Source organism: Rhineura floridana, chromosome 7 (genome assembly GCF_030035675.1).
Source record: "Rhineura floridana isolate rRhiFlo1 chromosome 7, rRhiFlo1.hap2, whole genome shotgun sequence".
Lineage (NCBI taxonomy): Eukaryota > Metazoa > Chordata > Lepidosauria > Squamata > Rhineuridae > Rhineura > Rhineura floridana.
Window position 1 is genome coordinate 97,580,326 of NC_084486.1, and position 22,460 is coordinate 97,602,785.

A 22,460-nucleotide genomic window follows, 5' to 3' on the forward strand; every position below is an offset into this window, starting at 1 on the left:
AGACAAGGTGGGAAGCTGGGGGATATGTATCATGTAGAAGAGAGCTGGCACACTTCCAAGTAATTGGGTTTTGTGTTCTCTGCTATGGATTCATGGGTGGGCTTATAAACTTAGTGCTTCCCATCTGTAAAACGGACAGTGTTTTCTAGAACGTCTTCTGAATGCTCAATTCCTTAATAACAATAATTATTCATTTGGAATGTTTACATCCTACCAACCTACTAATCAAAGTTCTTGAGAAAACGCACATCTTTAAAATACAATAAAATAGACAACCAGGACGTAAGAGTCCCTCAAGCAGAGCTTCCTCCACAGAGGTGCTGCTGTCCCTCAAAACCTCTGTCTCCTGGCAGCAGATGTAAGAAGCACTAACAGGGCAAAGGTGGGGTACAAAAGGGGTGGAGAGCCACTCCCAGTCAGAGTTGGCAATACTGGGCTAGATTGAATAGTCTGGTTTGGATAAGGCAGCTTCCTATGTTCGTACAAGACTTCTCCACCACTCTTCTTCAGATGTTTAATCTCTGATAACATGCGTTTCAATGCTTAGGAGATTTTAAAAATATTGTTGCATGCAGTAACTGAGTAGTGTGAGACTTCCAGGGATTTCTGCGCTTGCCCAGGGTTTGGTTTCTTTGAAGTGAAGGTCCATGGAGACTGCAGTGTATTTTAGAATATATGGTTTATTTACAGATGTATATACAACCTGAGTGTCAATTAGAGGGGTTCATAGCATTAACAGTCCCACAGATCTTGGTTCTCCATCTGATTTCCAGGGAGGCAAGCAAGCCTCTCTGTCTCTTTTCCAGCTTCCAGTTTTTCCTCAGACTCAAAAAACACACAGGTTACTTCGTAGCTCTAACCAGGGGAGAGGGGCCATCATTACTATGGCAACAGATCTTCTCTTAGCCACCTCTGTGCACGTTATTGGAGCCATTTGACTGACTCATTAGCAAACTAACTTGGCCAGTACTATTCGGTTAGGAAACTCTTCTGACCAGCAGAGCATGTTTCTTCCACTGCAGATCCCAACTCCCAAATACAGGATTCCAAATCAGAGACTGGAAAGGGGACTCAAAGACACCATCCATACTAACCCCACAATTCTATATTCTATAGCACTAATTATGTGGCACTATTAAGCAGTTTATAAATGTTTTTAAATAAAAATTAAATGTACGTGACTTAGCTTGCTGTGCAGGATGGGATCACCTCCCTGAGCCACACGCTTTTCGTTCTTGCTTAGTGCTTATGACACATTGTGCATTGTGTAAGGATGATCTACTGTCCTGTATGGGTATATTGCTTCGTAGCAGGGGATTTGTAAACTCATGGAACAAGAACATAAGCGCCTGCTGGATCAGGCTAATGGCCCATCTAGTCCAGCATCCTGTTCTCACATAGTGGGCAACAAGTTACCCATGGGAAGTCCGCGAGCAGGACCTGAGTGCAAAAGCATTCTCCCTTCCTGCGGTTTTTAGCAACTGGTATTCATAAGCGTACCAGTATTCATAAGCCTCTAACTATGGAGGCAGAACACAGCCATCCAAGTTAGTGGCCGTCACTCCTACAGGAGTAAATTCCATAGTTTAACTATGTGCTGTGTGAAGACATACTTTCGTTTGTCCTGAATCTTACAACATTCAGGTTCATTGGATGGCCACAGGTTCTAGTGTTATGAGAGGAGAAAACCTTTTCTCTATCCAGTTGCTCCGTGTCTTGCATAATTGTATACACTTCTATCATATCATCTCTTACTCGCCTTTTCTCTAAACTAAAAAGCTCCAAATACTGCAACCTTTCCTCACAGCGGAGTTACGCCATCTCTTTTACCATTTTGGTTGCCATTTTCTAATCTTTTCCAACTCTACAATATCTTTTTTGAAGTGAGGCAACCAGAACTGTACACAATATTCCAAATTCAGAATACCTGTATTCTGTGGGCTCTACTCTAGAAGCATGTACCTCCACCCGTGGACATACAGGCATCACCCTCTTGGCTCTGTAAGGCCCAGCTTCCACGATCTCACTCGTGTACATGAATTGTTTTCTTTCAGAAGTTGGCAGACTTAGTTCTGAAATAGGTAGGTACCTGAAGACGCCATGGGTTGAACCTGGGACCTTCTGCATGCAGCGCAGATGCTCTACCACTAAGCTATGGCCCCTCCCCATCATCATCTGATTTTTGCAGACCTACAAGGTCTATACATGTGATAGTACTGTATGTGTGTTTGATGCTTTCAAATGAACTCTATGAGGCACATTAAATGTGGGAATAAAGTGATGCTAAGGGATTGTTACATTACCTTGAATTCAAACAACCATGCAGCTAATGTCACACACCCAAGGAAGTTTCAGGCATGTATTTCTTGAATGATAGCCATCTCTCCCAAGAATACATGACAAATCTGCTTGTAAACTGAGAGGAATTTCAAAAGCAGGTTGTGTTATGAAGAAAGGGGTCCAAAGCTATACAAGACACATCTAAGCAATCCCTGCAATAGGTCTTTGGATCCTAGCAATTATTGTCATTTTTGGTAGAATGTGAAAGTGCTCATCTGAAAAATGCTGTCAGGGATGGGGAACGTATGACACTCCATATGCAGTAGGCCTCCGACTCCCATCAGCCCCAGCCAGCATGGGCAGTAGATAGGGTGGATGGAAGATGTAGTCCAGCAATGACTTGCAGGCAATAGGTTCCCTACCCCTGCACTAAAGAATGCAGTAATCATAGCAAACAGGATGAAATAGCTTGTGAGTATTAATTTTATTTATTTATTTGCACAAGTGACACCAAGGAGTTATAAAGCCATACAAGGAGAAGCTTGAACACTTTGTTGTGATGTTAAGGAGAAAAGAGAAAGTCAGACAGATCCCCAGGTTCAGACAAGAAAGAATGATGTTTCCAGGTCATCTGTTTTATTGCAAGGAGCTGCCGCTCATCAGATTAGTCATCATGATGGTGGAAGGTGCAGGCCTTAAGGAGTTCTGTAACAGAAAGAAAGAAAATTAAGGATCAGCAGACCACAACAAATAAACTATCAATGTTTTGTAAAAGGAGAAAATGCCCTAGAATTCATTTTACCCTCATCAAAATTTGCATAAAACCCTTGGCATTATGGGCTAGCTTCAGGTAATATCACTTGAAGTTGAATACAGGTATGGAGTCTCTCTAAGGGCTGTTTGTGCAAAGCAATGAAGGAAAGTGAGCCTGAACAGTTAAGTGACTAGCTGTGATACCATTTTATTTAATTCAGATTTCCTCTCCAAAATATTGGGAAAATGAGGATTACATAGCTCCAAGAGTTATAGGGCTGAAAAAATGGCCACAATCCCTTATCTATGCTAGGTCAGAAAAGCCACTATTGCCATTAGGCGGCTCTATAGGAGTCAGTGCAAAATAGGCCTGTGGTTTCTGTGTAGCTCCCAGTAGCATATCCCAGTGACAAATTTGGAAGTTCAGGATCCCTTCATGACAGTCACTATACACCCCCTCACAGCCACGCCCATTTCCCACTTTCTCTCATCTCCCTTGCTCTCCGTGTAGTCTCTGAGTCCACACTCCACTACAATAGATGTTCCACTACAATAGATGTCCCTAGGAGCCCATTAGCATGGAATGGGAGGCTGTGCATTAACTACTGAGAAAAGTCTTCTCAACAGCTGACTCACTTTCTTTCACTCTGATTGGTTCATACATAGGGACCTGGCTGGCACCTACTCCCAAAAAAGCAAAGGGTCTATGACCTCCCCCATGTGACCCTAGACAGCTACACGCCTGGTAGCTCCTTACGGGAATAATTCCATTCCTACAAACCACTGTCCCAATTGACTTTCTTATTTTTTAGATAACAGGAAGAAAGAAGGCACTAGTCATCTCTGAACTTGAAAGGGTAGGTGTTATGTTGGTGCCGTGAGAAAGATAGCATGTCTACACCTTTAGTGGTATTTCTCTGTGGTAGGAATTGAGAGCCTCTGGTTGTCTAGATGTTGCTGAACTAGGGATGAAGGCATCTGTCAATTTTGGTTCTCTCATTTTCTCATTTTTCAAATCTTAAATTAAGTTCTCCACATGTCTGCAGCAATTTGTGATTTTTAAAAAAAAATTCTCATTAAAATTGTTCAGCATTTTAGTGTGAATTTCTCCTAGTAAGCACATCTTTGAATGTAGTTCTGACTAATGTACACATTTTTGCAAGCAATTTTTCCTGATATAATGCAGTTTTGTGTGTTATTTTCACGAATATATTCATTTTTATGCACACTTTTCCCTAATATATGCATATGTAAACATTCTTTGGTTAGAGAACTACATCACAAAATTTGGGTACGTGCAAATTTTGAGGATGCCTATGTTTCAGTTCTCATATTGTTTAGGAAACTGCAAATTAGATAGTTTTGGCTTTAAAGGTGAACTAAATCAAATTTCTCTTACATCCTTATGCGGAACTACTGCTCCCATCATCCCTGACCATTGGGGCTGATGGAAGTTGTAGTTGAACAGCATCTAGAAAGCCACAGGTTCCCCACCTTTCCTCTATGGAACCATCCTAAAGTATGTCACACTTTGAAAGGCTTTTTCACTCTCCTTTACATACTTTCTCCATTTTAGCCAATACCCAGTTCCTCCTTAATCCTTTGTCCTACACTTTATGTATGATGTGCTTTATAGATTATCCTATCAGGAAAATTCAGACTACTTTGTTTTAAGTCAGGTAAGGAACCTGTAGCCCTCTAGGTGTTGGATCCTTCTCGTCTACTGACCAAGTTGGCTGGGACGGATGGGAGTTGGAGGCCAACAACATCTGGAGGGCCATAAATTCCCCAGGTCTGTCTTAGGTCCTATTTACCTAGCTATGTTTTCCTTAAAGGGTGAAGACACTTAAATTTAAATTGTCTTCAGAATGAACTAAAAATGTAGCAGGATTGAAACTCATCATCATCTCTTTACTCAATCTCTTTTGAAAAATTGTTCTAGGATGTGGTGGAGCATGTTTAAAAATTCACAGGATGAGTTGTCAATCCAAAATTGAAGCAACAACAAAACAACCTAATTTATACAGGTGATGAACCTGCCATGGTAAAAAAAAAAGTCATGGTGCATTGGTTCTTACCTTGTGCCCTTCACTTAAAATGCCCTTTAAATCATACTTCCCCAACCTGGTACTCTCCAGATATTTTGGGCTGCAACTCCCTTTAGTGCAGCAAGCATGGTTAATGGTTAAGGATGATGGGAGTTGTAGTACAAAACTCCTGGAGGGCACCAGTTTGGGGGAAGCTGCTTTAAAAAAAAAGGTGTAGAAACTTACGGCCCTCCAGATGTTGCTGAATTACAGCTCCCATCATCCCTGACTATTGACTATGCTGCCTAAGGATGATGGGAGTTGTAGTCCAACAACATCTGGAAGGCCACAGGCTCCCCACCCTTTATTTGGAAGACCACAATTCTTCATATTTCACTATATTAATGTCTACACCCCAACTTCAAATCCAGTATATATCTATGAAGCTGACTGATGTCATTCATCTCAGTATTTGATGAGTACCTGAAGGTGAGCACGTCTTGAGTCCAGCAAGAGAATCCAGGTACTGCTTGGTAAGATAATCCTCAAAGGTCTTGTATTTTATGTTAACTAAGCACTTGGTGCCATCTTTGAACAAACTATCTTTGGTTTCAGATTGGAACAATTGGAAATCATCTTTTTTTGTTGCAGTATTGCCATAGAGAGCCTGTAATAAATCAAGAAAAGCAGGATTCAGTTAGCAATTATGGCAACATTCTGTTAATCCATTTCTTTGTAAAAGATTGCAGTGACTACATTCCATCCAAATCCCATGTCACCCATTTCACTACTGTCCTCTTCCTACTGAGCTTTTCTTAATGATTTAACTATTCCTACCCTTCCATTGTTTGCTTTTGTGTGCCATTTTTACAAAGAATGTTGTCATTGTTGGAAGTACAGTGGATACTTCTGCTTGAATTGGTGTAATTTCTTTATTTACCTACTATTATTAAAGTTATCACAAGCAGGTTGATTTAGCACAAACTGTGATCTGGGACATCCCCAGTTCAAATCTCACCTGTTGGCCAAGCAGCACACGAAGGACGATCTCTCTTCGTTCAGGTCTTGTTACTACTCCATGAGTGGGAACTGTGGCCAGACCACATGTTGCATATTGGTCAATCTCACAACGCTGGCCATCCACACTCAGAAGTTGAAAATCTGTCGCCCTGTAGTTGCCTACCCAAGCAGGTCTGTTCTCTCCTGGAAAAAAATTGCACTTACAATATTATAAGGCTTTTGACGAGAATAAGGATTCATTCTAGCCCTATTTAGGTTTCTGCCAAATAGGGATGTGCTCAAATTTCACAAAATTCAAATTTGACACCAGATTTCCTATTTAATATTGATATTTCATTTCAAATACTGTTTTTATTAAAAAAACAATGCAAATGATTTTTTAAAAAAAACAACAATATTAATATCTGTATTTTTGTGTGGGGGCTAGAAATGAAGCAGTATTTGTAACAAATAGCTAACAAAGAGGTACTGGAAGGAAGTTCGATATAGCAAAAATTGAACCAGCACTGAAATGCAGATCCCATCCCTACTTCCAAGTGAGCATTCATACATGGAAAAAGGAGCAAGACTCCACCTGCTGTCCCTGAGGTCACATACACCACAGATCACGCTGCCCTCCCATACATCTGCAGGTTGATGCAAATGGCTGCAAAGGGAAAGCCTTTGTCCATGTTGCTGTACACGTGTAGGCTTCCTTGTAATCGGGAACTCTGATCATGCAGGGTTTCCAATTGCATTTGCTTGCATTGCTGCTGCCTGCACTTACTTTTAAGCCACTTTAAAAAAAAAGTTGGCAAGGGAAGGAAGGAGTAGTAGGGGTATCCTGAATGCTCAGGCTACTGCCGTCTGCCAGCAAGCAGTGAGTGCCCTCCTGGGACTAGCTGGAAGGGGAAAAGTAGGTGGAGAGAGTGGCAGGGACATCCCTGCAAGGTCAAGCCACTGCCACTCACCAGCCAGTGGCATTGTCCTCTTTTGCCTCATGCTGGGTTTTTTGTTTTTTTTAAAGTTGGGGAGGGAGGGAAGAAGCAGTGGATGTATCCCTGCATGCTTGGGCTACTGTTGCCATCAGCCAGGTGGAGCTGGTGGCAGGTACTTTTTTTGCCATGTGTTTTCTGAAGAGGGGATCTGCATGCATGTGTGTACAGGAGAGAGAGAGAGAGGGATGTACTTGGGGGAGAGGGAGAGCTCTATATGCTGTCTGTGTGCATGTGAGAGAAAGGGATGTGTATGTATATTTGGTCTACAGGGGAAGGGATGCACTTAGGCAGAGCAGTGTGTGTGTGTAAGGGGCAGGGAGGTATGCATGCATGTGTTATGTGTGTAAGAGGAAGAGATGCACCTGGGCAGAGAGAGAGGGAGACATATATGTGAGGTTCTGTATATGTGAAGTATATTGGGGGGATGCATGTAAATGAGAAAGAGACAGAGAGATGCATGTGTCTGTGGTCTGTATGTGTATGGTGAGTGCATGTTCTATGTGCATGCGAGAGTGGTGTGGCCACCTTGTATATTTTTCCTGGAATAAGGGAATGTTTCCTGTTGTTGTTAGGCAACAACAGCATCATATTGTGTTTGTATGTGTGTGTGTGTAAAATCAATATTGTTTGATCTTCACAATTGGGACCAGCAGGACATATAGCTGATTACTCACAGTAAGCATGAGGTGGGGGTGGGGGTAGAGAAGCAGCAGTGGTTGTCCTATGCCATGCCCCCATGGTTTTAATTCTTTAAAACTCAAAGTAATAAATGGCCTCTATTTAATGTTCAATGTTCTGATTTTTATTATGTATTTTGAATTTTTATTCCCTTTTTAAATTAAAAGGTCATCACAGATTCAATAGAGAATGAGGGAGGGGTGGGAGAGGCATTTAAAAATTGATCAAGGTCTGAGTTCTGGCACCTCCAGAAGTCCGAAGGTACAACTTACATGTGGCAATAAATCGATGGGTTATCAGACCAAGTAAATTTGGACTTGTGGGGCACCATGCCAAAAAGGTTGGGAAGCAGTGCTATACATAAAACAGCAGTATGTGCAAAGGCTTCCTGTTGCACAGTGTCAAGGAGGCAAAACCAGCAGACTATGTGTTGCCAGAGGCAGAGCCAGCATGAACAGCCCCACTCTCTTCCATTGTGTGCTCAGATGTAGGAGAATGATTGACTCGGGCGGGCCAGCCCAGGAGTCGAGTATGGCCCTCCAAGCCTCTCTATCTGGACCCCAGGACTCTCCCCAGGCCACACCTTGCTCTGTACCAGCAAGTACTTTTGCCTGACTAGAATATTGCATACTGTCCACTTTTGCTCTGCCTGCATTTGGCTCTGGCCTTACCACCGGCATGCGGCCCCTAGAAGATAGTCCACAAGGCAATGTGGCCCTCAAACTGAAATAAAATCCCTAATCTCTGAAGCAGGGCTTGTGCGTGTACACAAATATGAATAAGTGGGATTCATTATCTAGACCAGGTCTTTATTATTCTCAGAGGCCACTCTGGAAGTAGTTGACTATCTAATAATAGTGTTGGTACCATTTCTTTCTCTCTAAAACTTGGAACCACTATGAAATTTGTGCTACCCTATTCCGCAGTGATAGGGCTTCTGGTGTATACTTTCACGTACCTTCTGTGTTGTCAGTGACTGTGGTATGTTTAACAAAGGCTACATCTCCTGCCTCAATCAAACACCTAGAAAGTATAATAAAAAGAGTTATGTGGCATTTGTCAGTTCCTGTCCTCTATCAGAGTATCAATTCCTTCTTAATAAGCTATGTTGAAATGGATCCAAATATTTTCAACTATGTTGAAATGGATTCAAAATTTGCAAAGAGAGGTAAAAGATACGATTAATCAAAACTGATAATTTAATGAGAGAAACATCTGTGAGCTGAAGAGGGTTCTGGCTAGTTCTGTGTTGTTGATATCACTGCAATATGCTGGCAATCAGTTATTTCTTTGCTTTCCTATACATGAATGTATATTTTAATAGCCGTGTGGAAAGTACAAACAGACTACTATGCTTTAGGTGAAGTGGAGAGAATATTATTTGTACCACTCACTTTGGGCTGATTCTCACAGAGGTTTAATGTGAGTCTGGTGCTACTTGCATCCCCATTTAATTTGCATGGTTCACATGACATTGCAGGTAATCAGCAGCTAGAATGCAGTTTTCCCCTTTAAATCCATAGTAACCCAATCCTCTTTTAATCCAAAAAGAGAAGGAAAAAACATCCCCACTTTGTATCTCTAGTGCTTGCAGATGCTGTGCTCCGATGCTTTTAGGTGGGTGTGTCAATCATCCCACTCTCCACGCCCACTCCCTCCTCCTCCTGCTGGCTCCCGTTCTGCAAGTCTGCTGCAAACGGTGCTTTATTTTTCTTTCCCCCCTAACTTGTGCAAAAAAGCATAACACTCTTCAAACAAATAATTGTATTTCAGCTGGACTGTAGCAGTGAAAATACAAATAATTGCACTTCAGGAGTTTTTTTAATGAAACTTACTCTGGAACAAACTGAGCATGGGTGGTTGCCAAAGTAACCAGAGGAAGGACCTTAAGAGGGTGTGGTCATTAGGAAGCTGCATGATTGATCATTTCCCTTCAGTGTGAATGGAAAACAGCTATTGGAAGGTAGGAAGTGTGAACCTTGCAAATCTAACGCGAGGTCAAAAGCTTCGTCTTTACTACGAAGTTCAGTTCCCGTGTGAATCAGCCCTAGGTGGAATAGTGACTTCATTTAAGACAGGAATCAAAAGAGTTTAGCTTGAAACCTGTTTTCAATATCCAGGCTTTGCCATAGCACATGTGATGATGTTTTATTTAAATTTAGGCTGCATTCAGACATGGGATTTATTGTGTTAGTTTTACTGATTATAATGGTAGTACTTCTGTCCCAATTTCTAACATTCCTTTCACACTGCAGCACCTGTTGCATTATGGACCTGTGGCATTTTGACAGATGGACTGCCATGTCATATTAAATGTCATTCACACCAGTGTGACACAACAGTTAATGTCATTGGACATGAAGCTACTGTCCCATCCTTTCCACACATGCACACTTCTGTTTCCCCCATGAAAACAGTACGAAAGAACTGTATGCTAATATACCACCCCAAATTTCATCACTTTGCTCCCACGATTTTCTGGGTTAATGGGGTTGCAAATTGATTTTTTCTGGAAGCAATTAACACAGAAATGAGCACCAAACTTCCATGATATTCCACTAGATTTCCGGATGTGGCTTTTATGTTGTGTGAAAGATCAAATAAAATGCAGAAATTATTGGGTAAGAAAACATTGGGAAAACAGAATAAACTGCTTTCTGAATGCAGCCTCACATTTATTGTGAATTTCTATTAATATACACATTCTATGCAATTTTGCCTAATATACACATTTTTGCAAGCCAATTTTCTCTAATAGAATGCATTTTATGTTTTTTTCACTAATGTATGCATTTTTATGCAAGTTGTACCCTATTATATGTATTTTGTACACATACATGGCTGGAGAACTGCATTGTAAAATCTGAAGAAGTGAAAATTTCTAAGAATGGCTGTGTTTTGGTTCACATATTATTTTAGAAAATGCGAATTAGGTAGAATTTCCTTTAAATGTGAACTGAATCAAAAGTTTTCCCCATCACTAATTATAGGCTACCATAGATACCTGTACCAGGTGACTATCATCCATAGGGTTGGTGACAGCTATAAACAGTTTGGCTTCCTATTCCTCTATCACCTCACAAATAACAGTTTAGTTTAAAAACCAAAACTACTTACCGGAAAGCACCGCTGTAGCCATAGTACAGCTCATTGCTGTTAGGTTTGCACTTGTATCTGTCAGAGAGGGCTCCTTCGCCCCCACTGCCCTTGCACAGCTTGCAGAGTGGAGATTCAGGTGGTGATCCTGGTGCACAGCCTTCAATGAAGAATTTATCTGACATGGGAATGTAAATAGTCATGATGTTAAATTCCTTTGTGTCTGTTCTTGTAAGCCAGCCTCCTATTATATTTACAATGGAATGAAATATTTGCACAAAAAAAGATATTTGGAATGCCCTGTGAATTCTTTTTTTAAGTAAATTCTTTCATTCCCTCTTGTTGACTGATGGGTAACCAAGCTTAGATGAAAAGTATTGCCCCTAAAAATATTTGGATTGGATCCAACCTTAGTCCCACTTAGAGAAAACCCACTGAAATAAATGTAGGACTTAAGTCTTGATTTCAGTAGGTCAACTCTAAGCATGACTACATCTGGATCCATCCCTTTCTGTTTTCAAGGTGGTTTATTAACCAACTAAGGAAACATCACGAGGGTGGCAAAGAACACCCCAATGCTGGCAAAGAGCACCCTGATGTGCCCGCTTAAATGGTGGGCAGACATTACCAAAAGCAACATCCCCACTGGTGTTAGCCAACAGAAATCCCTGAAATGGATTTCAGGGGAGGGGATGGGCTGACACAGGATCCTGGCCGATACAAGCGGTGTGGATTTAGATGTAGTGCTGGCTGTGAGGTTCCATCAAGCTCTGCCTTTGCCAGCTGGGGGTTAGGACTGCAGCCTTAGCAAGAGTTAGAAGACTGATTTAAAAAAAACAAAAATGGGGTAATATAATAATTCACTTTCCTGAGACATCACTGCCCATCTAAAATGCTGCCCTTTTAAAAAGACAGAAGGGTAGAGCTAAAAATATTTACACCTGTGGAGTCTGTGCTACTTTCCAATCTTCTGGAAAAAAAGTTGGACTTCCTGCAGTCTGAGAAAAGACAGAAGCAGCACAGGGCCAATACAGGATGACAATGATTGGATGACAACATTGGGTTGTATTCAACTAAGTGAATGAGGAGCTGCAATTTCACACTAAATGCCTTGGGTGGGAGCACTCATGTTTTCAGAATCCCTGCTTCCCAGGCAACTCCGGACAATCACAAACTCTTACCTTAATCAACCTCACAGAGTTGCTGTGAACATAAGAGAGGGAGCATGTATTGCACCCTGAACTCCCTGGAGGAAGGGTGAGACAGTTATATATAAAGTAAATAAACTAACATAAGGTCACTCACCAAAATCACAGCTCCTATTGTTCTCCTTGTAAATCAAGCCCATGGGGATGTTCCAGCCAGCTGTCCTGTCAACCCCAGTGTGGCAAGACTTCTTTCCTTTCAAGGTCTTCCATGTGAATCCCTTATTAGCTTTCTTGACAACAGCTACAGCAGTGTAGCCTGTTGCTGGAGACAGAAAAGAAGGAGCGGGAAACAAAATGAAAATCCAAATCAAATGCAAATCCAGTGCAAGGGTATAGAAGGCAATGGTGGCCAACAGAAGCCTATGATTCTTTCACATGTTGAATGAATGTATAAGAGGAGGTGTGTCTTGAGTACCCGTCCAGTCAGTGTTGTCCGTATTTGAAAAATTGACATAAGAATGCTTTGTTCATGGTTTTACCATCTTTGCCAATAGATACGGATTTGAGAGAGTTTTACTCTTAAAGGTGGCATGCACATATGCAAAATAAATACATTTATATACTGTACATGCAAATGAACCCAACATTCTTTGTATTTATATAAATACATCTTGAGAGCCAGTGTGGTGTAGTGGTTAAGGTGTTGGCCTACGACCTGGGAGACCAGGGTTTAAATCCCCACACAGCCATGAAGCTCACTGGGTGACCTTGGGCCAGTTACTGCCTCTCAGCCTCAGAAGAAGGCAATGGTAAACCCCCTCTGAATACGCTTACCATGAAAACCCTATTCGTAGGGTCTCCGTAAGTCGGAAATGACTTGAAGGCAGTCCATTTCCATTTTTCAAATACATCTTGAAATGGGAAGATAGTATTTGACCAACTGCATGTGTGCATTTCTAACAGATGTTGCACACAAAGGTTTAATCATGTTTTGCATTCCCATGTTTTTAGATGTTTTAATTGTTTTATCACTTATGTATTTTCTGTCCTGGGATCCTTTGGGAGGAAGGGCAGGATATAAATTTAATTATAAATAAATAAATGCTACTGGGCCAGGTACCAGATTCTTGTAGTAGTTTAAAAAGCCCTGAATAAGTTAGGCCCAGGGTACCTTAAGGACCGCCTTACTCTATATGTCCCACATTGACCACCAATATCATCTGGGGGAGCACTGTTAGTGGTCCCCCATGGGCCAGAAGCACAACTCATGTCAATGAGGAGTCGTGCCTTCAGGGTTGTAGACTAAATTCTGTGAAACTCCCTCCCATTACAAGGTTAGACAGGTACCATCCCTGCTGAGTTTCAGACACTTGGTTAAAACTGTTTTATTTCAGAAGTCTTTTGCATCCTGAATGCTTCTCCAGTATTTTAAATTTTCTGATGCTTTTGTTTAATTTTTTGAGATTTTAAATTTCTGAGGTTTTAAATTTTGAGGTATAATTTCTATTTTAAATTTTGTATATTTTTATTGTTGCAAGGCATTTTAATACTAGATGGTGAAAAGCAGGATATAATTTTTTAAAAAATAAATAAATGAATAAGAACTTTAAATACTTGACAGTGTATCTTCAGCGCCTGTATGTCCCAAAGTTACCCACCTGTTGTCTCCCTTTCTGGATTGCTGCATGGCGCAGGGTCAGCTACAAAGAGAATGAGAAAGAGGTTTTGGACAAAATATTTGAAGACCAAGCCTGTCCAGTTTTCACCACACTGCACAAGCAACATGAGTAACACCACTTGAGGTCACAGATGCGAGGGACAAAAGCCAGCTGCTTTCTGACAACTTACAATAAAGTGAGACATGGGCAGAAAATGCCCAGCACACCGGCAGGAAAGCACTCTAATTTGGGGTGACAAGGTGGTCATACTTAAGACATAATAACCATGATGCAGGATTGGTGGAAAACCTCAATCCTGCAGGTCAAAAGAACGATGCCTTTCATTTCTGTCAGGCCCATTGCAGAATTGCAATGAAGGTCTATCAGAAGTTGTTTCCAGCCATGGGCATATGACAGAGAGTGCTATATTGAGGCAAACTGCCATTTTCCATACTCACAGTAGACTTCAGCTGCCACTGGCACCAAACCACACAGTCCTGCAGTGTAGATGTGTCCTCCATCCAAGCTTATGGCATCGGCCTCCTCTTTCTGCAAAGAACATTAGATATACTAATAGCAAACTTAATTCTCCAAGGGTGGATCTTTATAAAGCCAAAACAGCACCATCCATGAACAAAAGGGAGGCATCAGAAGAGGGGCATTTTCTGCTTTTGTTCCTGTACTATGGAGTGCTCATCCTTCTGCTACACTTGAAGCAGCAACCATCCGTTGCTTCAGATGTCTTGCAAACACTTATCTTTTTGCTCAGGCTTTCCCTGACCCATAACATTAGACCCTGCTTTATGTGTTTAAATCCCCTGAATTCCTATTTTATGTGCTTTTATACTGCTGTTTTGTTGGTTTCAGGTTGTATTTTTGTTTTAATGAAATTGTTTGCTTTTATATTGTACACCATTTAGAGATTTTTAAAATATTCAGTAGCTTATAAATGCTTTTAAATAAATAAGCAAGCAGATTTTTGTGCAAGACTATTATTTAACCATTGCTATTTACCACAATGTACCTGCTTTCTTTATGGGTGAGTTATGAAGGTGCATTCTTATTGAGTAAAGGGCATTTGCTGGGATCTATCCAAATGTGTGAGTGATCAGCGTAAAAGTACAACAGTCTGGAAACACACAATAGTAGAGAAAAACCTCTTTGTTTGTTATGGTTACTCCTTGCCAGCCAAATTGTTAAGCCTGAAAAACCTAAGAAATAATCAGCAATTACCAGCAAGTAGCAGTCTTGCATGAAATTATGCTTCTGATGACAGCCTTCCCCAGCCTAGTCCCCTCCAAAATGCTGACTGGAGCTGCTGGTAGTTGTAGTCCAAAACATCTGGAGAGCATTGGGTTGAGGAAGGCTGTGCCATGACCTGAAAAAACTTTAATCTCCATGCTGCATAATAGGAATCACCATTAAAATCTTGTCAGTTAAAGTCTTGCAGCTTAACATTCATCTCTCAGTATTTCAGACATTGAGTCTGGAAGCTAGAAAAAAATATACACTGTAATATCAACACTACATACACCTTTTTGGCTGCAGTCCTGTTCACAGGTTCATGAGAGATGAACAGAAAGAATGTGGAAGACCCAGCAAAAGGATGGAAAATGAACAATGCTATAAGCAGCCAGTTTCCTCCAAAGATTCCAATGTGTACCAATACAGAACACACATGGATGTTATCAGAAATCACATTTGTGGACAGTCAATACCACTTCTGCAACTATTTCTTATCAAAGGTTCTGTGCAAATTGTACACAAACAATGTTTTAGGTAGTCACTGCCAATGGGACACAGCATAACGCAGGGATGCTTGAAGCAATGGGAGGGGGAAGACAATGAATGATATTTGAGCTCCTTGGAAGAAGAGTGTGTATGGAGAGGAGAGGAATAGGATAGGTCAGGGGTACCCAATACAATGACCTCAAGATGCTAGACTACAACCCCCATTAGTCCCAGTCAGCATGGCCAATGGACAGAGATTGTGGGACTTGTAGTGAGACCAGTATGGTATAGTGGTTAGAGTGCTGGACTAGGACCTGGGAGACCAGGATTCAAATTCCCACTCAGCCATGAAGCTCACTGGGTGACCTTGGCCCAGTCACTGCCTCTCAGCCTAACTTATCTTGCAGGGTTGTTGTGGGGATTAAATGAGGAGAGGAGAGAATAATGTACACCACCTTGAGCTGCTTGGACAAGAGGTGGGATATAAATGCAATAAATAAACAAACATCTGCAGGGTACATATTAGCTAACCCTGGGATAGATAGGTGACTGATAGATGCAAAAAAGCTATAATATGAGCCAAAGCCACATCCTAAGAACATAAGAAGAGCCTGCTGGATCAGGCCGGTGGCCCATCTAGTCCAGCATCCTGTTCTCACAGATACCCATGGGAAGCTTGCATGCAGGACCTGAGTACAAGAGCACTCTCCCCTCCTGCAGTTTCCAGCAACTGGAAGCATACTGCCTCTGACTATAGAGGCAGAACATAGCCATCAGATGGAAACAAGGAAACCTAAGTATGGACATGGAGTTGTATTCAGCTACGTCCTACACAGAATAGTCCTACTGAAATTAATGAACCTAAGCTAATCATGTCTGAATTTCAATGAGTCTAGTTTGGAAAAGGCTAGTACTGAATACTGCCTATGGCTTTAGTCACTACTCTCAATAGAAAAGTCCAAGGGGAAGCTGCATGCAACTTGAAGTCCTTACTAGGATCTTGATAATGCAGTCTTGTGTAGTTTCTGCCACAGCACACTCAATGCGACCGTTGCTCAGTCCACTCCACAAGTCACACTTTGTCTGTTCAGCCTTGCCCACTGCACACCATGTGACCTTCTCTGCTTCATCGCGAGAAACTCTAGCTAAGGTACCAGAAAGGAGAAACTCAATTAATCAGGAACTCTGATGCCTCATCATGCTGCAAATTAAGTGCTGGCAGAGGGAGACAGTGACGTCATAACCACTTTAGGGCTCTAGACATCTGCCCCAAAGTCCAGCCCTAATTGCACCAATTCCATAATATTCAAGTCGAATTGGGAACATATACAGCCAGGAAACCATGGAGTTAATTGGGAAAGCAAACAAATTGATGAGCAGTCCTTTAATCTTTAAACAATTGCACCACTTTCCTTTTGCAAACAATTAAAAATTAGGATTGAAATGTCACAAGGCCATCTTGCAGTTGGATATACCACTGAACCTGAATAAGAGATTGCAAACTTATGTGATAAAATGTTTGCTCTGATTAAAAGATATTTACAAGTACACCAAGAAGAGCTATTTATATAAATCTGAACAATATGCTCAGATTGGGGCCAGAGACAGCATCCTAAATTCAGGAAAGATCATTTTACTATAGCTATATCAAAAGTCTTTCCAGAAAAACAAGTAACTATCTCCAGCAAGGGAGTCAAATGTTTTCCCCAATGATAATGCTTCAAAATGCAATCCTAACTATGTCTACTCCAAAGTAAGTCCTATTGAATTCAATGGGGCTTACTCCCAGCTGAGTGGAGTTAGGATTACAGTTTCACTTGCAGGGATATTACATTTTCCAACCATTCCAACCACATTATTTTTTCTGCTGGGGAGATGTTGTATTTTCCCCTATAGTATGTTATTAGGCTACTATTGCTATTCCAAATACCTTATGGAATGTGATTGTGTTGATATCAGAGGCATCTATTGGCTAGTAACTGGGGTACCACTAACAACCAGTGGCATGTTTTTTCCTTGTTTATGCCTGTAGTGCTTTGTGATCTTTAAGTATTTGTTTGTTTTCCTCATTAATAGATGAGTGTGTCCTCCATTGTACTACTCAAATACTGAATCACTTATCTGGCTCTTTAAAAAAAAAGTATAGAAAATAACAAGAGTATCTCCTTCCTCTGTAGTAGTGCCCTGCCATTTGCTGACCTTTTTGCTTTTAAACTAATAATAAATAAATAATATCATATTTTTCCACTGAAGTTATGCAGAGCAGTGTACAAAATAATAATGAAACCATAAAATATGATCAGTGCAAGTCCAGGACAAAATAGTTTCTGAAAGCAATAACAGGAAGATTAAAAAAAAAAACCCACAGCAGGAGGATATTAAAAACAGGCAGCAATACATTGGGTGTTCCACACTAAAAACCCATTGAAATTAAAGTGTCTTACATTTCTGGTGAAAGAGTCACAAAGAGAGAGACTGATGGATTTTGACTGGCATAGCACGTCAGAGTCATGGCACCACTACAGAAAAGGCCTTGTATTTTGTGCTCACCCACCAATTATCACAAGATGACAACAAGAACAAAACCTCTGTCATGATTTGATATCTGGGTGCTCCTTCTCACCTATGCTGGATGTTGTATCATTTTTAACTGGCTAATAGACATGTGGTTATATCCCTGCAGGTGGGCTGGGGATGCATCTGAATGTTTTGCCTTATGCACCAGAAAGTGATGGTAGGCTACTCCTGGCCAGATGGGGCATGAAGAAAGGGGAAATTTCAATGGTAGTAAGGCCCCACAGTAAAACCACTGTCCAGTCATTTATAGAAAAAATGTCCCCAGTTACATCTACATAGCCCAGACCAGTGGTAGGGAACCTTTTTCAGCCTGAGGGCTTCATTACCTCTGAGGAAAGCTGTCAAGGGCATTCCAGCAGTGGGCAGGGCCAGACCCAGTAGTAGATAGAGCTGGACAAACACACACTTAACACATAAATACAAGGCTCTAGATAGAAAAAGGCCATCGGACTCTGCCACTTCCCCAATTATATAAATTTCAGAAAAGGGTAGTAATATAGCAGGAGTAGTCACTGTGGTGCCCTCCAGGTATTGTTGGACTCCAATTCCCATCAGCCCCAGCCAACAGCCAGTGTTGAGGGATGATGGGGAGATGTAGTCAAATAGTATCTGAAGAGCACTACATCTGCCCCTGCAATAGAATGTGTTGCACTTAAATTAGTTTTGTTGACAGTAGGCTCAGTATCATGGTGTCTAATGTTCTACATTCCACATGCTGATGTTCATCACCTGGCTCAGTTATCCATGGCAGCTGATTCCCTACTTACCTTTTCTGATACTCTGGTAAGCAGTACAGTACTTGGAGCCCAGGTAGAGTTGAAAATCCATTATCTCAGGGACACGGATAAGATCTTTAGCAGAATCCTTGAATAGGAGGTCTTTGGGGGAACCTTGAGGGGAACCAAAAAGTTGGCAGTGTTCCTAGGACAAGAAAAAAATGTTCATTGAAGCATGAGAAAAGGTAAGAAGAAAATGTGAAGACAGATGGAACAAAGGGTATAGTGTACATAGGAGAGTTTTTAAACCTCATGGTATGCATCACCTCCAACCCTAATGCTCATCTCCAGGGTCTCAAGCAGGTCAATTCCTTCTTTCCCCATCCATTTTCCTTTTCCAGTTGACATCTTCAAGATACCATTGGCTCAACTGTCCTCAACTAGATTCACATAGTCTACCTGACTTCCATTTCCTCTAGACTAGATCCCTTTTTTTGGGGGGGGGGGACTAATGAAGAAACCATGAAGAAGTCCAGGATTGTAGTCTAGCAGTATATCTACTCAGCCTCCAACGGAAGATAGCAAAAGAGACTCAAGTTTATGATGTTAGTATGTATGCAGAAGTTCCTTCTCTAGATAATGAGGTGTTACTCCATATTTTTCTGATTTCTAGGACCTCAACATTCCATAGGTCCTGAAAGCTCACTGGGTGTTCATGTGTGTGTTTTATTATGATTTTTATATAAATAAATTTGCAAAGTTACATACTAGGGAGTCCCCCATGTATGTCCAAATCTTATTTTAAGGTGGACCTGTTTCAGTTCCAAACTGATGCGCAATCATGCAGCTGGATTTTGGAAGTTTATCCTTTTGCATTTTTCATGCATTTTCATATAAGTTCAATAATATATTGCCTTTGGTAATATATACAAGAGTATGCTCAAGATTTTTCACTGTTTCATCATTTTGTGGTTCCCCTTTCTTCATGGTCCCTGCCCAGTTGGATATGGCTTCCTAGCATGTGGTCACCACATGTACATGAAACATGTAGGGTCACCATAAATTTTGGTAGGCATGAATTGGTAGGCGGGAGAGAGCCTTTTCAATTGTGGCTCCCAGACTTTGGCATTCCCTGCCCCAAGAAGCCTGCTTTGCTCAGTCCTGATGCATTTTAATTTACTGTAATGTTTGTGTTTTTATTGTGTATTTTACTATACATCTGTGCTATTTTATTGTAGCCGCCCTGAGTGCCTTATTGTAGGGTAGAAGGGCTGGATAGAAATATTTTAAATAAATAAATTGTACCTCATTACAATTTCCCTGAACTCTGACCATTTTGTTAGAGGATAATGCTGGTATTTAGAGTTTAATCATTATTAATTACTACCAACTAAGACATAGCACTGCAAATGAAAGCCTTCTTCAACATGTCCTCTACCTTGATATAGAAAAACTGACATGCAAAACTGAACCAGAGTTGTTTTCTTAAAAATGGCTTCGTTTTAACAGCTTGTTTTTATCAGTGCAATATTTTTCTTGTTATTTTCCTATTGGGAACATCTTATATTATTCTGTTTTTCATCCTTCATGCATTTTGGATTGGAATTATTTATCTCTGGTCCTTGTTATATATACACACACAGTTTTTATACACATACACACACACGAAATACCTTTGCTCTAGAGAGGACTGCCCAGATGTCATCTGCCCGATTGTCAACACTTCGTGCTACCACTGCATGAGCAGGAACTCTAGCCAGGGAACACTTTTTATACTGTTCAATTGGCTTCTTAGTGCCATCATCACAAAGCAGCTCATATTTCTTCCTTTCTTCCTCATTGAGATCTATGGGGAAGGACAGTGAGATATAAAACCAGATAAGTAAGATAGGCTCCACCCTGAGCTGCTACAAATTCAGAGCTGAGAAATGAGAAGCCATGATATGAAAAACAATGAAGGTGAAAATCCACAATCCCATAATACTGATTCTAACTGTTTGTATTGAGAATGTCTCTCTGAAGACAACTGTTGCAATCCCTCGCAGGGAATCACCATAGCTCAGTGGTGGAGCATATGTTTTACATGTAAAAGGTTGCAGGCAGTGATAGCTGGTGGCACCATGTCAGTGGGGCGGTGGAAGCAGCTGTCCAAGGTGCTGTAGCAGCTCCTTGAAAGTTCAGACTAAAATCTGGAGTGGATTCCACTGCTTCATTGGCATGGAGCCACCAGCCACCACAGGTCGCAGGTTCAATCTCCAGCATTTCTAGGTAAGGCTGGGAAAGAGTCCTTTCTGAAATCCTGGAGAGCTGCCGGCAGTCAGTGTACTCAATACTGGACCAGTAGTTTGACTCAGCATAAGGCAGCTCTTCCTATGTTATTTCATAGGAGCACTCAAGTGGGTTACTGCATTGTATTTCGGTAAGATATGGTGTTTGATGTTAGGATATAATAAATGAATTCAACCACGTGCTGGAAAGGGAAGCTCATTGTCTCTGATTAATTGTTGTAAATTTGTGGCCCAGAGAAGCTATGAATATGATTCTTCACAAGTTGTATAGTAGGTGTGTGGCAGAATCAGGATTCAGATCTTAAACCCTGATATATAAAAAAATAATAGGACCACATAATGGCCTTAAAATAGCCTCTACCTTATGTAATGAGATGGGAGGATGGTCTACATAACTTTCAGGATTCCGCCCTCCCAACTCATGCTTCTATGCATGTAAGGTTAGGGTTGCACTAAATGACTCTCATTACAGCTGGAAGACTGAATTCTGCAGAAGTGGACTGCTGGTGACATCCAGACCATACAATTAAAGCATTCTTGTACTACTTTAACAGTCATAGCTTCTCCCAAAGAATCCTGGGAATTGTAGCTTGTAAAGGGTGCAGACCTCGCAGAACTACAGTTCCCACACTCTTAAACTACTGTTTAGACTAAGAAGGAGAAAATGGACAACCAGGGCCACCCCATGGACTAGATATGGGTTAGAAGGCAGGCAGATGGGGGCTAGCTAAGGGCAGGCCTGTAGCCAGGAGAAATAAATGGGGGCACTGCCCCTGAGCTGCTCTTCACCCACCCTAGGATTTTTGGGGGGTAATTGTCTTCTTTTTAATTTATGTCAAACAATGACAACCTCCATTTAAAGAATGACAGCTTGTTTTAAGAACAGGAGCAATTTAAGAAAAGGACCCTCTGAAAAATTCAGTGAATAAGACAGGGCAACTGCACAACAAAAGCTTCATCTGGAAGAGCCCCCAAAGCTTCTCACTCTAAATTTTCCCTGAGAGTGGATTTTTCATGATCGTAATCTTGCTATAATTACGTAAGTGATCCTGAAAAAGCCAGCCTGCATAGTGACATGACCCTTGAAGACTTAAATACTAGAACTTTATATTATGGGCTACAGTTAGACTCCACTCCTTGGACTTTCCTTTGCTCTGCTTTTCATTTTCATTTATGTTCTCTACCCAGCCAGTGATAAAAGAGCCTGTTTGTTGCCTGCAATAAGTATGTTTATTCTGCAGTTATAATGAACAGACCAGGATTGGGTACTTATTGCTAAAGGGTGAAATAAAGAGATAACAGAAAATAATCTGAAAAAATGGCTACTCTTTTAAAGCACTCACTATGAACACAATCATAATGGCTATTTTTTCTTCTTGTTTTGAGTACTTGATGGCAAAGGATGAAAACAGCCCTAGAGAAATAGAAATATTGGTATGTACACTATAGTTAGCTAACTAGCTGGCTGGCTGGCAACCTAGGCTGTAACTCAGGTCTAATTCTGATTTTCC

General features: G+C 41.1%; 1 protein-coding gene across 1 annotated transcript in view; it reads right to left on the reverse strand.

Annotated features, from left to right (window-relative positions):
* Positions 1-2,745: 2,745 nt before the first annotated feature.
* LOC133389269 (ovotransferrin-like) overlaps positions 2,746-22,460 on the reverse strand; it is a 30,583-nt gene continuing 10,868 nt past the window's right edge. The window contains exons 7-17 of the mRNA XM_061636598.1: positions 20,335-20,507; positions 18,713-18,866; positions 16,362-16,513; positions 14,096-14,186; positions 13,638-13,679; positions 12,137-12,301; positions 10,853-11,009; positions 8,694-8,758; positions 6,079-6,263; positions 5,544-5,727; positions 2,746-2,985 (exon numbers count right to left, since the gene is read on the reverse strand). Coding sequence (XP_061492582.1) covers positions 2,945-2,985; positions 5,544-5,727; positions 6,079-6,263; positions 8,694-8,758; positions 10,853-11,009; positions 12,137-12,301; positions 13,638-13,679; positions 14,096-14,186; positions 16,362-16,513; positions 18,713-18,866; positions 20,335-20,507 — 1,409 coding nt within the window. The 3' untranslated portion in view covers positions 2,746-2,944. The remainder of the gene's footprint in view (positions 2,986-5,543; positions 5,728-6,078; positions 6,264-8,693; positions 8,759-10,852; positions 11,010-12,136; positions 12,302-13,637; positions 13,680-14,095; positions 14,187-16,361; positions 16,514-18,712; positions 18,867-20,334; positions 20,508-22,460) is intronic.